The sequence below is a fragment of the Myotis lucifugus genome, unplaced genomic scaffold (assembly GCF_000147115.1).
Source record: "Myotis lucifugus unplaced genomic scaffold, Myoluc2.0 scaffold_260, whole genome shotgun sequence".
Classification (NCBI taxonomy): Eukaryota; Metazoa; Chordata; class Mammalia; order Chiroptera; family Vespertilionidae; genus Myotis; species Myotis lucifugus.
In genome coordinates, this window is record NW_005871308.1 from 360145 (window position 1) to 378598 (window position 18454).

The 18454-nt window shown below is 41.3% G+C and overlaps 1 protein-coding gene across 6 annotated transcripts in view; it reads right to left on the minus strand.

The window, feature by feature from the left end:
• Window positions 1–18138, minus strand: part of MACF1 (microtubule-actin crosslinking factor 1) — a 167666-nt gene extending 149528 nt beyond the window's left edge. For all 6 annotated transcript variants that reach the window (XM_023762771.1, XM_023762770.1, XM_023762769.1 and 3 more), the window contains exons 1-17: window positions 17975–18138; window positions 17095–17207; window positions 16886–16992; window positions 16381–16500; window positions 16134–16229; window positions 15110–15237; window positions 14929–15022; window positions 14570–14724; window positions 13635–13911; window positions 12287–12415; window positions 11272–11349; window positions 10537–10698; window positions 8916–9020; window positions 8229–8324; window positions 6640–6765; window positions 4022–4174; window positions 2848–3002 (exon numbers count right to left, since the gene is read on the minus strand). In XM_023762771.1, coding sequence (XP_023618539.1) covers window positions 2848–3002; window positions 4022–4174; window positions 6640–6765; window positions 8229–8324; window positions 8916–9020; window positions 10537–10698; window positions 11272–11349; window positions 12287–12415; window positions 13635–13911; window positions 14570–14724; window positions 14929–15022; window positions 15110–15237; window positions 16134–16229; window positions 16381–16500; window positions 16886–16992; window positions 17095–17207; window positions 17975–18105 — 2225 coding nt within the window. In that variant the 5' untranslated portion in view covers window positions 18106–18138. The remainder of the gene's footprint in view (window positions 1–2847; window positions 3003–4021; window positions 4175–6639; window positions 6766–8228; window positions 8325–8915; window positions 9021–10536; window positions 10699–11271; window positions 11350–12286; window positions 12416–13634; window positions 13912–14569; window positions 14725–14928; window positions 15023–15109; window positions 15238–16133; window positions 16230–16380; window positions 16501–16885; window positions 16993–17094; window positions 17208–17974) is intronic.
• Window positions 18139–18454: the final 316 nt, after the last annotated feature.

Here is an 18454-nt window from a genome sequence, read left to right on the forward strand (position 1 = left end):
ATGGGATTTATCTATAACACTATTATCAATAAAAAATATATTTAAAAAAAAGAAAGATAAAGAATGAGAATACTACTGTACTTCTCAACAATAAACCCTGGAAGCTAGAAAACAGTGGAACAGTGTCTTCAAGGCTCAGAGTGAAATAATTTTTAAAAGAATCTCATTATGAAAATTCGTAACTGACCAATTCATTATGAAGAGAGAAGAAAGACATTTTCAGATATGAGAAATCTCAAAAGCTTTACTTCTCATGGACTTTTTCTCAGTAGGCTCCTGGAGAGTGTACTCTCCTAAACCAGGGAATAAACCAGCAAATAAGACTTGGTTTCTAGGAATCAGAGGGTCCACACAGAAGACAGGCAAAGCAAGTCTTCAGGATGAAGATGAAGGGAAATGCCAGGGAGGCAGTACTGAGGCCTACACAGCAGGTTCAGACTGGAGAGATGTTTCCAAGAGAAAATAATAATAAAAAAAAGTACCTATAGTGTTGGGCTAGCCCAGGGGTGGGCAAACTTTTTGACTCGAGGGCCACAATGGGTTCTTAAACTGGACCGGAGGGCCGGAACAAAAGCATGGATGGAGTGTTTGTGTGAACTAATATAAATTCAAAGTAAACATCATTACATAAAAGGGTACGGTCTTTTTTTTTTTTTTAGTTTTATTCATTTCAAACGGGCCGGATCCGGCCCGTGGGCCGTAGTTTGCCCACGGCTGGGCTAGCCTTTTACAGTATTGTAGGAGAGTTTGGGAATAAATTTATAATATGAAAGTAGACAACTAAGCAAACTTAAAAACAAAACAATTATTGGTACAGCCACTATGGTAAACAATCTGATGACTTATCAGAAAACTAAGAATAGAGTTATCATATGACCCAGCAATCTCTCTTCTGGGTATCCACTCAAAAAAACTAAAAAATGTGTATTTTGCAAAGACATATGCATCCCTATGTTCATTGCAGCATTACTCACAATGGCCAAGACATGGAGACAACCAAAGTGTCCTTAGACAGAGGACTGGATAAAGAAGATGTGGTATGTTTACACAATGGAATACTACTCAACCAAAAGAAAAGATGAAATACTACTATTTGTGACAACATGGATGGACCTTGAGAATATTATGCTAAGTGAAATAAGTCAGTTAGGAAAAGCTAAGAACCATATGATTTCACTCATACATGGGATATATAACAAACTCGTGGACACAGAGAATGTAATAGTTATCAGAGGGAAGGGGGTAAGGCAGAAGGGGGCCTAATATATGGTGGCGGAAGATGATCTGATTTGAGGAGGTGGGCACATGACGCAATATACAGATCCTGTAGCATAGAAATGTACACTTGAAAACTATATCTTCCTATTAACCAACGTCACCCCAATAAATTTAATAAAAATTTTTTAAAAATTATCATGGCTCAGTGGTTGAGCATCGACCTATGAACAAGGAGGTCACAGTTCAATTCCTGGTCAGGGCATATGCCCGGGCTGCGGGCTTGATCCCGTGTGGGGCGTGCAGGAGGCAGCCGATCAATGATACTCTTTCATCATTGACGTTTCTACCTCTCTCTCCCCCACCCCTTCCTCTCTGAAATTAGTAACAACATATTTAAAAATAAAAAAATAAAAATTATCAACTCCAACAAAAAGTTATACAAGAAAGCAAATGAAATAATTGACTTATACGTACATCTATTCAATCACCAACTCATTCACTCTCTCCTTCAACAACCACCTACCGAGCACCTACTATGTGCCGGCAATGGTTCTAGTGCTAAGGCTACAGAAATAAACAAAACAGACAAAAACCTCTACTCTTTTGGAACTTCTAACAGGAGGGGAGAGACAATAAACTAGTATGTAATCTGTTAGGTTGTATTAAGTGTTATGAAAAAAAATTAAGATGAGTAAAGGAGACAGAAAGTGACAGGCAGTGAGTGGGGGTGGGGTGGTAAGATGAACTGAATGAAGCTAGGGAGTGAATCACATACATATTTGAAGCAAGCAGAGGAAGTGAAAGGCCTGAGGCAAGAATATGCTTGTGGTGTTTGAGAAACAGGAAAAAGATGAGGGTGACTGACTGGAGCTGAGCATAAGCAAGGAGAGTGGCAGAGGATGGGTGAGTTTAGAGAGGAAAGACACAACAAGGGTAAATCTCACAACAATCCCCTGTAGTAGGTGTGGCTCAGCTATAAACCATTTAATATAACAACACAAAAATACCAGTTTAAACAAAAACTGTGGCATAACTACATTTGGAAGATGGGAAAAGGAGAAGTGTATGCAGGTATATGTGTAGCAAGCTAAATGTTAATATCCAAGAGTAGGAAGTCAATAGATAATTTCTAAAGTTGAAAAAAATCAGAAAATAGCAGGAAAAATAATCACATTATTTATAAATTTGGAATTAAAACCAGAAAAATATGCTCAAAGAGTTAAAAATAATTGACTCTTGGAAGCAGAACTTTGGGATGGGGAGGGTAGTTGATAGTTTTTATTTTAAGTGTTTTGGTATAATTCAACTCTTAAAAATATGTACATATTACTCTAATACAATGTAAATTAAAGAAGAAAATTAGCTGTCACTACATAAATCAATCTTCTGAGATTAAACTGTTTATAACCAAGAACTTTTTTTAAAAAGAACTATCACCAAATATATCTCAATTGAAGATAAGCATTTACTGAAAATCTACTATGTGGCTGGTAGGCTAGGACTTGATATCCTAATAGAAGATCTTTCCCAAAAGAAACTTTAAATTTTAGTTGCTCTGTTCAAGGAGATCAGTTCTCCCAGGTCAAAGAGCAGAGGTGGCAGTACAGAGTGGCAGTTGAGCCAAGTTACCTGCTGGCCATCTCAATGGCATCCTTATTGGGTGGAGGAATGAGGAAGCAGACAGATGGCACCATGGCCTCATTCCCTGTGGGGCTGATCACTTTCCACTTGGTCCTCTGGGAATTATCTTCCAACACACATTCATCATTCTTGCAAATAGTAATCTGAAGAGACAGATTTACAAGTTATTGCTAATGGATAAATCAACAAACCATTATTACCTGGCACCTGATCCCAAGGCTACGAAATCTTCAAGAAAAAATCATTTTGGAGACCTGCTATCACTTAGTAAGAGTCCCTGATTCTGACAAAAAGATACCATGTAAAAATGCACAACACAGAAAAGGTTGTGGACATCAAATAAATCCAGGAAGCAAGTGTTTATGAAATGCCTGTTACATGTCAAGTAACTCAGTGAGTGAAGGGTAGAAGGAGACAGTAAGACCCCCAAGAGCAATCTTTCATACATACAACCATTAGAGTGAAAATTAAAGGGACATGAATACTCACAACTTTGCTTTTGATACTTCCTCCCCCTCCCTTTCTGTTGTCCCACCCAAATCCCTGAAAATGTTTAACTAGTTGGAATCACCAGTTCTTTCCCTTGGATGATAAGTAACCAACAGTATTACTCCTATTTTATGGACAGAATTGAGACAGAAAAGTACAGAAAAAGTCACTAATTCTTTTGTGTAACAAATATTTATTGAGTCTACTATCTACCTGGAAGTATGCTAGGCCACTAGAGATAAAAATAGAGAAATGGTAAGCTGACAAACATGGTCTATATTCCACATATTCTGGTGGGATATATAGCTACAATAGTATGTGACACATGCAATTTACTGGGAATGCACAGGAGGGGCATGACTCAGTCTTGGCTAGAGAGGTAGGACCCTGAAGCCACATTAAGGAATTCAGACTTTCTACAAAGAAAAGGGAATTGCTGTGGGACTTAAGCAGGGGAATGACACTTGTTTATAAATGATCATGCTGATGGTAGAATAAAGAATGCACTGGATGGGGAGGCTGTTGCAATGATCTAAGTGAAAGAACCTTGTTTAAATTCTAAATTTTAAAAACTCTAGTATTTGATCTTTCCTCATTATCATAACCCTAACCAAAGGCTTCCCTTCTCCCTTCCTTCCCTCTGGAGCCAGAAATATCCTTTCCCCCTCCTTACCTCGATCTGCCGGTAATCACAGATGGCCTTCACAGAAATGGTGCTCTTCAGCACGTGGTCGGGACTGCGTGGCTTTAGCTGAACAATTGTTTTTGATCTCCCAACAAGACTGGCAACAGAACTCTTGGACTGTATAAGCTGTTCCTTTTCATCCTACAAAATGAGAAGAAAATCAAAAGGACACTGTTGCTACCCCGGGTGACTAACAAAGAAAACTGAGGGCTCCACTCCCTCAGAGAATGTCATTTCTCAGTTAAATAATCCTTGGTGGAGCCATCTTAGAAACACAAGGATACAGAAAAAAGGAGAGACTGTTTTTGTCTTCTACCAGGTGCTTTTGTACTCAAATTTTGCAGCTTTTTCCCAGTGCCCTTTCAATTAACCAACTATAAAGCAGCATGCAAAATAACAAAACATAAAACAAAAAAGAACGCCTTGCTGCCAAATACAGCTTTAAGTTAGCAAAGGATTTCCCCAAATAAGTTCAGAGAACATAGAAGTTAAAAACAATAATAACAACTATGTTGTTATTGTTGTTTTTATTCAATTTTTCACTGGTAGAAGCCAGTTCTTGCCTTCTGCTTAGAAGCCAGAGTTAAGCTCTTTGAATTTTTTAAAATAATTATATCTACCACAAGTGTTTTACTTTCTTAAATTGAGTCTAACTTTCTCCAGAAAGATCTTAGGCCTTCAACCAACAATCAATGCGGTTGGTGAAGGCATCATGACAAATGATTTAGGGTTTACCTTTTAGTATCTTGCTGTGCGGTAGGCATGTAAATTTGATTGGTTTGAAAGCAGTACCATGCAAAATTAAAACTCTCAAGTCTCTGCAAACCCAATTATCTTAAAAACTAATGAGCCTCTTGTCAACAAAATTGGTAGCAATCTACTGCCAATTCCATTAAAGTAAAAGATTAACCAGGATGTCTCAAGCCCATTTTGAGGTATAAAAACTCCCCAGAAGAGGGCTTTCTTAGGATGGAAGTAGATGTAATGAGAATAAAGAGTTAATAATGTTAAGAAATGCCATTAAGGAATTAAGAATATGCAAGTAAAAAAAGAAAGAAATGCTTAAATAAACTACCTTTGCCTGTCCCGGGGAGCATGATTGGAAGAAATACAACTTTAACTTATTAGTTAAGAAAGAGGAATGGAATATATCAGGGAGACAGCCACACGGTTCCATATTGAGAGCTGGTCTACCCATGTCATTTTCCTTGCAATAAAGAAGTCAATTTCTGTCTAACCCACAGCCAAACATCTCAAACTCCAGAGACCAAGTGCTCAGCGTGGTAAAAGTTCTGCAAAGAACCAGAAGCCAGGACAGATGCTCCCGAACCTGACGGAAAGCTGAGGACAAGCTGAGGAGCAGACCAGGTGACTCCATGCCCAGATGATGCCGCCAACCCGATGCCCCTGACCTGGAGAGGAGGGAACAGAGCAGCGACCCTCGAGAAGAGAAGATATAACAACTGCAGAGGAGTTACCCTACAACAGGAAGGTACTCTGTGGGAGGGAGGAGATAACAGCCAAGGATTATTATATTCCTCCTTCAAACCTGAAGTACCTCCAAGAGAGACATTCTAGAGACAACATCGGAAAAGTCAGCTTTTTACCCTTCGTTCCAAATTAATTAACAGATTATTTGCCCAAGTAAAACACTGAATGTAAACCCATTCATAGCTTTATTTTACCTACAAATATATTTTAAAAATTAACTAATGCTCACAAATGCCCAAGTCTCACCCACACAAAAAAATGACTCTGTTTGGTGTTATTCTGCTTCGCTTATAGTTGTCTGTTGAAATGTGACAATTCCCTGGCTTCTCATACAGAAAAAGTAATTTCTCTATTACATACATATTTCTGTCTTACTGTGAGATGTACCTTGAGCCTTGCCTTGCCAATTCTATGTAATAATACATTCAATAAATGTAAGTAGCCCTGCTGCTGATTTTATTACCAGCACTCCTGAAGGAATAATTCATTGGAGGACATAAATGTAAAATTGTTTGGGATTAAATACTGAATGCAGTAATATCTAAAAAGTAAATATTGCTACATAAATAAACTGAATATTGCATTATATCTAAATAAGATTTAATGTCCTTAATTAAATTCCATTTTCTAGTACCTCATCATTACCAAAAGAAAGTTGCCAAGGAGGAAAAATTGGGTTCAGGTCTAGTTCACTGGGAGTTTTTGTTTTATTTAGTTTTAAAAATTCTCTTCACATGAGAGACTTAAAAAGAATTTGATGTCAGTTAATCCCCTTCGACCCTACACCTCATCTTTGGCTCCACCTATTAAATTGAAATAGATAGGAACAATGCAAAGAAAGTATGATGGGCACTAAAGTGGCCCAAGGGGAGATGACTAGGCTTTTACTTCAATAACATACCCAAAAGGAATCTTATTAGCAACTTCTTTAAGGAAAGAAAAGAGAAAAGGAAAAAGAAAGAAAAACTGATTAAATTCTATTAGAATGTGAGACAAACGTTATAACAATGACCCACTGCCCTGTAGCTTTCAAGAATATAACAGCAGCAGCTGAGAGGGTTTACTCTGTTTCTCAGAGTATGTTTCTGTAATCATCCCACTGATGCAACACCCACCATTGAGTCCTGGAGCAAGTCCTCAAGGCGGGATAAGCTGGTGTTGTGGTCACAGGAATATTTTCGTTTGATGGAGTCTTGGAGGTTCCTCAAGAATGACTCCAGGTCTCGTGCATCACTGAAGAACTGTGGGGACAGAAGGAAGGGGTGCCTTGTGTTCATTACATCACAACACCAAGATCTTAACTGAGAAAGAATAATCCTACTCTGCAGAGTTGAGCAAAGCTGATTAAACTCTCCGGAGTGTGATAGTTCATTACAAAGGCCACGAAAGTATAAACCGGAGGCTTTATATTGCCTCGGCCTGGAAACAGTGATGGCCAGCACAAAGCCTACTGAACCCCATGGAAAAGTCCGTCTGCTTCACCCTCTCAGAAATCACTGCTCATTCCTCTTGACTTCTGACTAGTGACAGCACTTGGCTGGGAGGTATAGTTCACAAAAGCCTAGATGTTGAGTCATCAAATGTTTTAATTCATTGATGTAATTACAAAATGATCAGGAAGATGATTTAACTTAGGACAAAACCAGAGATAATAGTTTATTTCCTCTGCCCATCCTCACTTGAAAACAAGTAGTATATTTTGCATGCTGTGACAAATTGTAGAAAAAAATGATCCTAATATTTTACAGGTCTTCCCTTTAAGAGATGGAGTCGATTTCTCCTCCCCTCGAAGATGGGCATGGCCACGTGACTTCCTTTGGCCACTGGCATGTTAACAAATGTGACAGCAGAAGCAAGTGCGTGTGACTGGGCTCACTCTCTCTTGCTGCTTGTGGAACACAGGCACTCTGTGAAGAAGCCCAGGATAGCCTATTGGGTGCTAGAGACTTGTATACCGACTTGTACCTCATCACCCCCGACAGTCAGACATGTGAGTGATGCCAACTGGGACCAACCAGCCCCCAGCCTGCCTGCCAGCTGCCTGCAGCCATGAATAAGCCAGGCAAGATGAGAAGAACCACTCAGCTGAGCACAGCTCAGATTGCCAACCCACAGAGTCATGATCTAACTAAATGATTGTGGTTTTAAACCACTAAGTCTTAGGGTGCTGGTTTATACAACAGAAGATCACTGACACAGGTACGTTTTTTTTTTTAATATATTATTTTATTGATTTCAGAGAGGAAGGGAGAGGGAGAGATAGAAACATCAATGATGAGAGAGAATCACTGATCGGCTGCCTCCTGCACGACCTCCACTGGGGATTGAGCCCACAACCCGGGCATGTGCCCTTGACCAGAATCGAACCTAGGACCCTTTAGTCCGCAGGCCGATGCTCTACCCACTGAACCAAACTGGCTAGGGCCACAGATAAGTTTTTAACCTTGCCTTTCCCATATATAGGGGTGAACAAAAGTAGGTTTACAATTTTGAGTACACAAAACAGTTTATTCTTGCATTATTATTTCTTAATTATTGTATTACCATATGAACTGTAAACCTACTTTTGCCCACCCCGGGGTATATGCACAGACACACAAAATCTCTTGCCAGAATAAAAACGAATATTCTTCTCATCCTCTACAATATATACACACACAGTTACACATAAACATGCACACAGAAAAACACAAAGCCCACATACCTGAAAGTAAGCAGTATTCTCTTTCACATGCTGCTCGACACACAAGCACAGCTGCTTCATCCACTGCAACTGGGACTGGACAGCGGCACTGTAAGCCTGCAACAAGCAGCACAGACAGCAGGGCATGAGATTAACTGGCCCAAAATACATGTGCAGTGCTCTCTTCCAAGGACAACGCTGCTCATGATAGAGGATACAGAAGATACATGGAGATACTTGATTGGCAGCTGCTCAATGCTTCCATAAGCAAGAGGCTTGTCTTTTGTCCAACATGATTTTGTCAGAAGGGGTTACATAGAAAAGGCCTCTTCCACACTCAGTTGCAACTAAGTGATCTGGCCAGCAAAACCCAGACATAAATAAACCCTCCGGGATTGCTCCACTTCTCTGGGCAAAGGCACCACATCAAGAGACAGGACCTATCCGGATACTTATTCGGAAAATATGTGGTCCAGGCCATTTTCCCCATGAAGTTAGGATTCAATCTTGTTCCTCGTAGTATTGTCCACAGACCATCAAAACTGTCTGCAGTCTTTTGGGGGCTGGGATGAAAAGGGGGAAACCCCAAGACAAACGATCCCGGACATTTCCTCCAGGTCCTTCAGCAGAACAAAGCCTCTGCTTTGAGCACTTTTATGAACAATCACCTCTGAGCACTTGGCCCTTACATGTTCTCAAGTCACATACCTCCACCGTCTGCTTCGCTGGGTGGTTCTCAAGTGATAGCAGCTCTGCTGTATCTTGTAGAGACCGAAACACATCCTGTTTTTCCTCCAGTTCCATTGTCAACTCCTGAAAATTGAATTCAATTTTATGCATTAAGTGCTATTAAGGGAAGAGTAGCAATAAAAGGCTCTGTTCCCTACTCTACTTTTAAAAAGCCTGCAACGCTGTGGCTAGTGCCAAAATGAGATGCATGAACAGTACATGCCAAAGGATTTCAGAGAAGAGCAAAAATGCTGGAATTACTGGCAAATGATTCACAAAGGACTTGGGGCCCCAGCCAGAGCCAAGTAAGTGGGGGAACACGGGATGAGACTGGAAGCAGAGAAAGGAAATGGCCTGGCTAGAGTGGCCAGTTCATGTCAGCACCCACCTAACACCGCACCTGACACACCAGTGGATCTGTACCACTGACTGGTTGGCTTTGCTAAGACTATAGTGTCCTCCTCTGGCTCGAAATTCCATTCACATTACAGGACCCACTTTAGATGCCAGCTCTTCTGTGAAGCTGGGTACTGATCCTTAGGATCAGATTTGACCGCTCGTCCCTGATGCTTTCCAAGCACCTTATTTACATTTCTTTCATGGCTTTATTTCTGTCCGCATACAGACTGTTTATTGTATTATCATATCTATTATTTCTTCTTTACTTCAGAAAAATCCTATACCACTCTCTATTCAGGAATAGCTTACATTTAAAAAACAACAACACACTTCTAAATTAATGGAATTAAAGTATCTAAAGTAAGTGTTAGTAAAAACGTTTCCTATTTGCATAGGGTTTATAAAATGTTTAAAAATCCTCTGAGATATAGAAATACTAAAAGTAGCAAAAAAATAATCCTACTTACTTATATACATCTTTCACTGAAAAGAATATAAAGCATTGTTCCATACTCCAATGCTGAATTTTCCTTCCCAGTCTCTTTACAAATAAAGAGACTGATCACAGCCAGTGTGTCTCAGTGGTTGAACATTGACCCATGAACCAAGAGGTCGCCTGTTTGATTTCCGGTCAGGGCACATGCCCCAGTTACGGGCTCCATCCCTAGTAGGAGGCATGCAGGAAGCAGCTAATTGGTGTTTCTCTCTCAATGTTTCTCTCTCTTTCTGTTTCTCTCCCTTCCTCTCTCTCTAAAACCCAATAACAACTTATTTTTTAAAAAAGAAATTGAGACCAAAAAATTATTAAATGAATTAGAGAATTCAGCATTTCTGAGAAGCCAAGAGTATACTTCAGTTAAACAATACTAAGATTATTAGTTATTAAATCTTACTGAGTCTTTTATACAACCCTGTGAAGGGGCACACTGAGCTAGTAAGTGGAGGGGTACTCTGAAGCCTATAATCTTAACCACAAAGCTATATGGCTTCTGAAATGACTCTACTTGCAGGCAGCTCCATGAACCCAAGACTCTGCCTTTCTCAATGCATTCTGGATTTCCCTCTCTCACATATACAGATGCATTAAGCAGGGTCCCTAGTTCTGTCTAGCAGAAGGAACCCTAGCTCTCAGCAGGCTAGACCCTCTGTCTCCTTCTGCTGCTATTACATAAATATGACAGGTATGTTATGCTAGACTCACTGAGAAGTAATTTTTCTTGGCTGAGATATTGGGATTGTTGTCACTCCAATCATATGCTAGTTCCTCTTCCTCCTTCTCATTCAACCAAATCAACTCAGCTGTAGCTCTGGAAACAAATTTATGCAGGCTTTGAAGGTGCCTCATCCGGAAGCTAGAAGTTTCCTAGACAAAGCAAGGATTACAAGGTTAAACCACCAGCCTTTCATCTACAGAAGATAGCACACTTGACATCAAAGTGAAGAATAACTCGGGAAATGAATTTTGTCTTGTTCTTTAGACTCTGGGTGCTTCTCCATTGGCTTAGATTTAGTACAAGTTTGGCACAGGACTCCAGAGCCCTTGGCAATTTTAGCTAAAAGTTGGAACTCACCTGGCCTTTGTGGGGCTTCCTGGATAAAGAATAATCCTGGGCCTGTCATACTCTGAGCAATCTTGAATGACAGGAAGACTACAGAGAGAAGTCCCTTCCCTATCAACCTCAAACTTTTAGTTTTGGTGCTCAAAGCACAGGTAACCACGGCTCTGGGGAAGCAGGGTAGCTCAAATAGCCCTACTTAAGACTTTGTGGGGCAGCGGTTCTGCTCCATTAAGACAATAATATATACATAGGAACAATGGCAAAGGACATGATGTAATTTAATAAACAGAAAACCAAAACGGCCAAATTAGGGAAAGGAGATGTTTGGAAGCAACCAGATTCTCCAGGAACAGAATACAGAGTTAGTCACAGTTTACCTTCAATTTACAATACTGCGTCTCCAGCTTTCCGAGAGTTTCAACGTAACTAGTATGAAAATTCTGAGACATTTTTCCCTGATAAGAAAAGAATGAAACAGGAACACATTAGAGAAAGGATAAGTAAACTATATTTATGACATGGTTTCAGCTATGTAAACATTATGTCTGCACACAGGTAGAGACTACTTACTCTGAGAAATAGAAGCTTAGATAATAAACCTGGGTCAGCTTTTACAGCTTGGAGCAGCACTACACAAGGAACAGTTCAGCAGGGAGAATACAACTGACAGACCACACTGTCTTGTTATTCCAGTAATTCTGGAAAGTGTCTTTAAAAAAAAACCTATGCCTAATGATTCCAAAATCACTCAACTTCTTTTTTGAAGGGGAGAGCTGAAGTAAAAGAAAAAAAAAAATGGGGCCCAGCTGGTATGGCTCAGTGGTTGAGCATTGACCTCTGAACCAGATATCACAGTTTGATTCCTGGTCAAGTCACATGACCGGATTGCAGCTCAATCCCCAGTGTGGGACATGCAGGAGGCAGCCAATCAATGATTCTCGCATCATTGGTGTTTCTATCTCTCGCTCTCTCTCCCTTTAAAATATATTTTTAAAAAGAAATTAAAAAATGGGAAGGTAGAATGAGTAAAGAAGAGAGACTGAACAATTTCTCTACACCAGCTCTCTACTGCAGACAGAAGGTGAAGTAGAAAGAGCATGAACTCTGGAGCAGAGGGTCTGAGTTTGGAAACTGCATCCACTACTTACCAATACTGACCTTAGCTTTCAGGATCACTTCTTTTTTGCCAAAAAGAGTTAATAAAAAAAGACCTTTCCCACAAGGTTATTTCAAAGAGCAAAAGGACACTTCATGTGAAAAGGGAGTTTGTTGTAAAGTGCTGCTTATGGTTATCACTCCTTGCCAAAGCCCCTTCTCCTTAGAGACAGCTGCATCGTGCATACTGCCTACCCACCTGCCCTACCTCCCTAACGGGTTCTGACTGTCACGCACCTCATACAACCTGGCCTCTTTGACACTCGAGCCCAGCTCTTCCACACTCGTATGAATGTGCTGCTGTGTTTCCAGCTGCAACTCCACACTAGGCAGGTCACTGCCCCACTCTGCTCGCTCCAGTTTCATCTGAAAAAGAAAAGCACATATATAATAACTTACTGCTAAGGTGGCAGAAAAAGAAAATTGCCACAATCAACATTTGGACAAGGGGGCTAGAGGTAGAGGACTGGCAAAGGGTATCTCCTTTATGACCTCTCACAGAAAAATATGCCATAATCACCCCCCAAGGAGCTAGAGACTAAACCCCATCAGCTACAGCAGCAGAGGCAGGCTTTTGCTGCTGCATTGTGGGAAGATGTTCCTAAATTCACCAACCAGGAAGGTGTGTCCACTGGCTGAAGATGCTTAACTTTATAGTTCAGGCATTTCCCTTTATAGAGCTCTTCATTTCACAATCAAAATGGATATAAGAAAGAAATATCTGAAAATAGTAAGCTTCATTCACGGCATCAACTACTGGCCAATGAATTTTAAAACATTAGCATGTTTTTGAATGTTTTTATTTATTGGTACATGGAGACTCCATTATCAGGAGATGGGAAATATCTCACACAAACAAAAGGGTTAGAAGGATAAGGAGGACAATATTGAACTTGAACTATTATCCTAGAACAGCTGTCGCCAACCGGTGGTCCATGGACCACTGGTGGTCCATGAGGTCCGAAAGGTTGGCGAACGCTGTCCTAGAATACATGAAAATAGTGCGCCCTAGGGATGTAAAGTACAGCATAGGGAATACAGTCAATAATATTATAGTAAATATGTATGGTGTCAGATGGATACTAGACTTATTGGGGTGATCACTTCATAAGTTATATATAAATGCCTACTCGCTATGTTGTACACCTGAAAGTAATATACTATTAGGTCAACTGTAATTGAGAAATACTTTTCTTTTAAAGTGCCCCACAGAATTGTGAAACAAAGAAGCCTTGCTTAAATGTAAGAGTTATGGCCAAACACAAAAAGTGAAGAATAAGCTTCGCTGCCAATGAGGAAATTTCAGAAACGGTAACTGAGATTTACAGACTCTGCAACTTCTCCCACAAGCTCCCACTTGGAGCACAGTAGCTGAAGGGAAGAAATTCTCTAACGTCTTTAAGTTGGAAAGGTCTATGCTATTCAGTGTGGAATTTTGAGGATGTGAGCTGATCCAGTCCATTTAAAATTTAAGAAAACAGGGGTCTGGGTCCTAGGCAGCATCGATAATTAAGGGACACAGAGCAACGTGGTCCTCTTAGAGAAGTTGCTGTGCACTGTACAAGCATCTGGAATATTCACCCACCTGCATTTCTTCTACCCAAGACAGTAGTTCATACACAAATCGGAGATTGCCTTCATCTTCAGAGGACGAGATAGACACAAGTTCAGCCCGAGTCATGGGCTTTCGGAACCAGGAGGTAGAAGAAGAATGGGTTCCCTTGGTCAGGGGTTCTGCCTTCAGATGAGTAGTGGTTAAAGTAGAGGGTGGAACCAATTCAAGTGAAGTGAAGTGGCCCTTCCGATACAAGTTTGTGCACTCTAGGCGCAAGGTGACCAGCTCATCCTGCAGACGCATAACCCTGAAATGTAAGAAGAGAAAGGAGGAGACTTACATTTGTAACGTACTTTTAAAAATAAAATCCCCTATCCATTTGACAAGGATGAGGATATCAGGAAAGAAAGAGAAAGTGTTATATGAATGCAAAATGATATTATTAGCATCTTCATTGTACAGGGTTGTAAGAGAGGCAAATATCAAATTACAGTGTTAACTAGAGAGAAGGAAATACCTATGTATGTGACTCATAGGTGGTATAACAAAATCAACAACAGATTAGGGGGTCCAAAGATGTAAGTCTTAGTCTTGGCTCTGTATAAGCCATGTGTCTTGGGTGATCTTCATCCCCTTTGTGGGTTTGGTTTCCTCCTCTACAAAGTGACGTATCGGATCACCAGCATTCTAAACCAGATCTGGTACCCACTCCTGCAGGCCACTCTGAAGTATGTGGGGTGTTATAAGATACCCCAATGATTAGGAAACCCTACACTTACTTAGTGGACAGGGCCTGCAATAAGGGGAAATTGTCCTCCACCAAGAGAATTTCCCAGCCAAAATACCTGTAGTATTCCTACGGAGACACTGAACTCTAAGGGCAAGTCACAAGATTCAATACCTGACTCTTGAGCCATGAGCCTCAGCAGTAAGCAAACTTTCTGTATGAGTCCCATGTTCCTCACCTAAAAGCCAGTTCTTCTAGCTGGTAATAATTCTCATCCCGCAGGATCTGGAGATCCACTTGCAGCTGCCTGATAAGACCTTCGCATTCCTGAATGTACATGATGACATCTGACTCGCACTGCACTGGTTGTCCTGACTCCAGGTGGGCAGCGTCCTGAGGGAGAAAGGGAGAGTCAGAGTGGGAACACTCCCATTGCTCCCACCCACTAGGACTAGGGAGCCAAGGGGCCCGCTGAAATTCCAAGAGTAAGGAAGGAGCACAGCTGGATGCCTCAAATGTTAACTCCAACTACTGGAGCACAGGGCGAGGAGTGGAAAACGTGACATAAGAAGTGAGACAAAACAGTCAGAGACTTACAGCCTGCAGTGTATTCTTAGCTAGTGTCAGTTTTTCTTCACAGTTCAAAGCACCATTCTGGATTTTGTTTGCAATTTGTAGCAGCAATTCCAGCCTAAAATAAGATCAAAACCATAGTCAAGTGTAGGGCCCAAAGCAGCCCAGTAAGTAATGTCAGATCCTCTTCAGGCTCTGGACTCACCTCTCTACAGCTGGTCGAAGGGATTTCTCTCGCTCCAGCATCTCGATGATGAGCTTTCCCCACTCTTCTTCTACATCATTAGGGTGATAACCTTGAGGCAGTTTAATTCGGCCAAATTCAATCCACACCTAAAAAAACCCAGAGATCCTTTTAGTCCAAAGCACAGCCATGCCCCCAGGCCCTGGTTTTAATTTATTCTTTGCCATCACTTCTTGCTTCTTTACCCAGCCATTCAGCAGTTCTTCCTATTGTCTAATAAGAGACAACAATGGAATATTTAGCAGTACCTCACCTTGAGGTGAGAGTAAAATAATCACCTCTAAATCCAGGGACTCCTGCTCTAAAGCCTTCCATTCCTGCTACATGTTACATAACTCTTCCTGTCCTCTCAATAACCCCCATTCAAATGCCCATCTCTATAGATGCAAATTCTCCAGGAATCAAAATGTGAGTGGAAGTCTCTTTTCTTTCCGTCTTAGGGAAGACTTAGCTTCTCTTTGAGAAATGAGAAAACTCACACAAAACTCTAAATTTCTGAATAAAAGTATGTTACTTTTTTTATTGTTTTTTGTTTGTTTGCTTTGTTTTTGTTTTGTTTTCTTTTTGGAGAGAGAAAGAGAGAGCAAGAGAGAGAGGGAGAGAAACACTGACGTGAGAGCGAAACATCCATCAGCTGCTTCCTGCACACCCCCTATCAGGTACGGAGCCCACAACCTGGGCATGTGCCCTGACTGGGAATTGAACCAGCAACCTTTAGGTGCACGGCACAATGCCCAATAAACTGAGTCACACCAGCTAGGGCTCAATGTATTTCACTTTTCAATAGGCCCTTTAGAAAGCGTAGATGGTTTCTATTGCCACTTCCCACAAATTTCCAAGACCAGCCGAGAGTGATGCCAGGTTTGTCACCCTAGCATATTGCTGTTAATGCAGGTTGGGAAGAGGATGCAGGAGGTCTAACAAAGACACAACAAAAGAGCAAACCAGCAACCCCCAAGTCTCAGCAAAGGATAAGCTTCCTTACCTCTAATAATTTATACAATTCCTCGATTCTTGCTTTTTCTCTCTCCTTGGCCAGAATTTCTGTTTCTTTGAAGTGTATATACTGGTTATAAAGTGCCTACAAAATTAAAATTTGGTGAATAAATGGGTACAAACAATGTGGCCCAAATTTTGGTACCACCTCACCCAGAAACCAGCAGCAGCAACAGCTCTGAGACTTACTCCTAAGAATTAATTTATAAAAAATCAATGCACATCCATAATTTTACCTTTAGTTCAACAGGGTTCTGGGGAAAAGATTTATCTGACATCAATATTGTATGCTGTTTGATCCAGGGAATGAGGGAGTCCACTCGGCTTTGGTATTCTTGCCACCTGGAGTCTACTTCCTAATGTCAAAGAGTAAATATCACACATTTTCATTCTGATTAGCAGTATGAAAAACAAGCACGTCAGAAAGTAGCTCAGGCCACCCCAAACCACATAAAATCTGTTTCCTGTTCAATGTAACACTCAGAGTCCCAGTTTCAAAGCTCCTCAAGGGCTCGCAAGATGGGATTCAATTTCCTGACACCTAGAATAGTCTAGGCTAGATGCTACAAAATTAGTGACAGACTCACTCCCAGGGACCAAGGACAATGACCGTGTATGAACACGGTGTAGATTCAGTTTGCTCTGTATAAAAATGCTCTGTATACAGTGAGAAATATGGTTGGCTCAGTACATTCTACCCAAACAAATCAAAGTCAGAAGGTATTTTAAGGGTTCTTTTACCGTAGCACTGATCCCTTCTCCACCCTCAGGGACTTTAGGGAAGGCATCATAAATCGAAGACACATAAGTGATTACAGACTTCTCATCGGGAGATGGCACATCCACATCTGAGAGGAAGGGTAAGAAATGTCTTAGTCAGAACAAAGGAACCTGCCAGGAGAAGGAACAGTAAATACTGCCAAACATACTTAACGTGGGCCCACTCTCACCTTCTGCGTCCAGTAGCCGGGTGACGCCCAGTCTTTCTGCCACTTCGAAAGCCTGCTCCAGGTTCTCGCGGTTACTCTGGATCTGTACCCTCTCCATGTCTACCAGATCAGGCCTGTGAAAGTCCACCAAGGCACGTGGAAGGTCACCGTCTACATGCCACACGTGAGTTCACACAAAGAAAACCTGAACAGTACCCAGTACTAATTCCATTTTCAACTACACTTCAGGAGCCCAGTGCTCCCTAATTCAAAACTTACACAGCAGTAGCCTTGTTGTATTTCATGGGAAAGGTATCATCAGCGATGACAGAGTGAAAATGGGGGTGGGGTGGGGGGGGGGCAAGTTTATGACCACTTAAAGTGTGTTAATTTTTATCATTCAAAAATCCTGTCTTCCTCGCTCATCTCACTCCAGCCACCGGCTCTTCCTCAGCTCTCTAAGCAAGCCTCCACGTCAGGCCCTCTGTACTCGCTACTTCCTCCAACTTCCTCCCTAGAGGCCTGCGTGGCTCACGCCCTCACGGCTCTACTCCAACATCCTCATCAGAGAGACCATCTCTGACCCTCTGTCCAAAATACCACAACCCCCCATCTGTCACTCTCTATCCCTCCATTGCACTTAGCACTGTAGGACGGCAAAAATGTATTTGTATGTTGCCTAATAAACAAATAACCTCCATGAAAGCAAGAACTGCTGTTGTTTTGTTCACTGCTATCTGTGCCCAGTGCCTAGAACACTAGGAGTTCAATACATATTCCTCTTTTAACTGTATACAATGAATCAGATTCTTGGTTGAGAGGGAAAGTGATATAATAATTAATTACAAACAAGAGATGAGAAGAAGCCCCTCCAGGCATACTGAAATTCTACCGCATCTACCTGTACCGATGAATAAGTGCATTGAACATCTTCCCATCACTCCAGCAGGAGGAGAAGTTGGTGCACTTGATTCCTGTGTAACCAGCTGTCACCTTCTGGGTCCAGAGGAGCAGCTTCTCCTTGGCTGACATGTCCCCGGACTCTCCACTAATGTAGATGTCAGAGATCTGCCAAAAGATAGGACACGGAGTCACCTTCTCTCTTCGTGCATCATGGCTCTTGGTAGGAGGTTTGGGCAGGGAAGGCACGGTGTGGCCACAGCACACCGGTCCCTCAGACATCTCCATTAGGTGCAGTATGGAGTAACCACTTCCCTGGTGGTCAGTACCAGGGACAATCACAACAGGCACTTTTGAGTCTCTGAATACTAACTTTATAAACAACTCATAATCGGTTAGATCAAACATCAGCAGAAGATACTTTAAAATTCAAAAGAAAACAGGGCTAGAAACTTTTACTAATACTTTATTGAGTATGAAA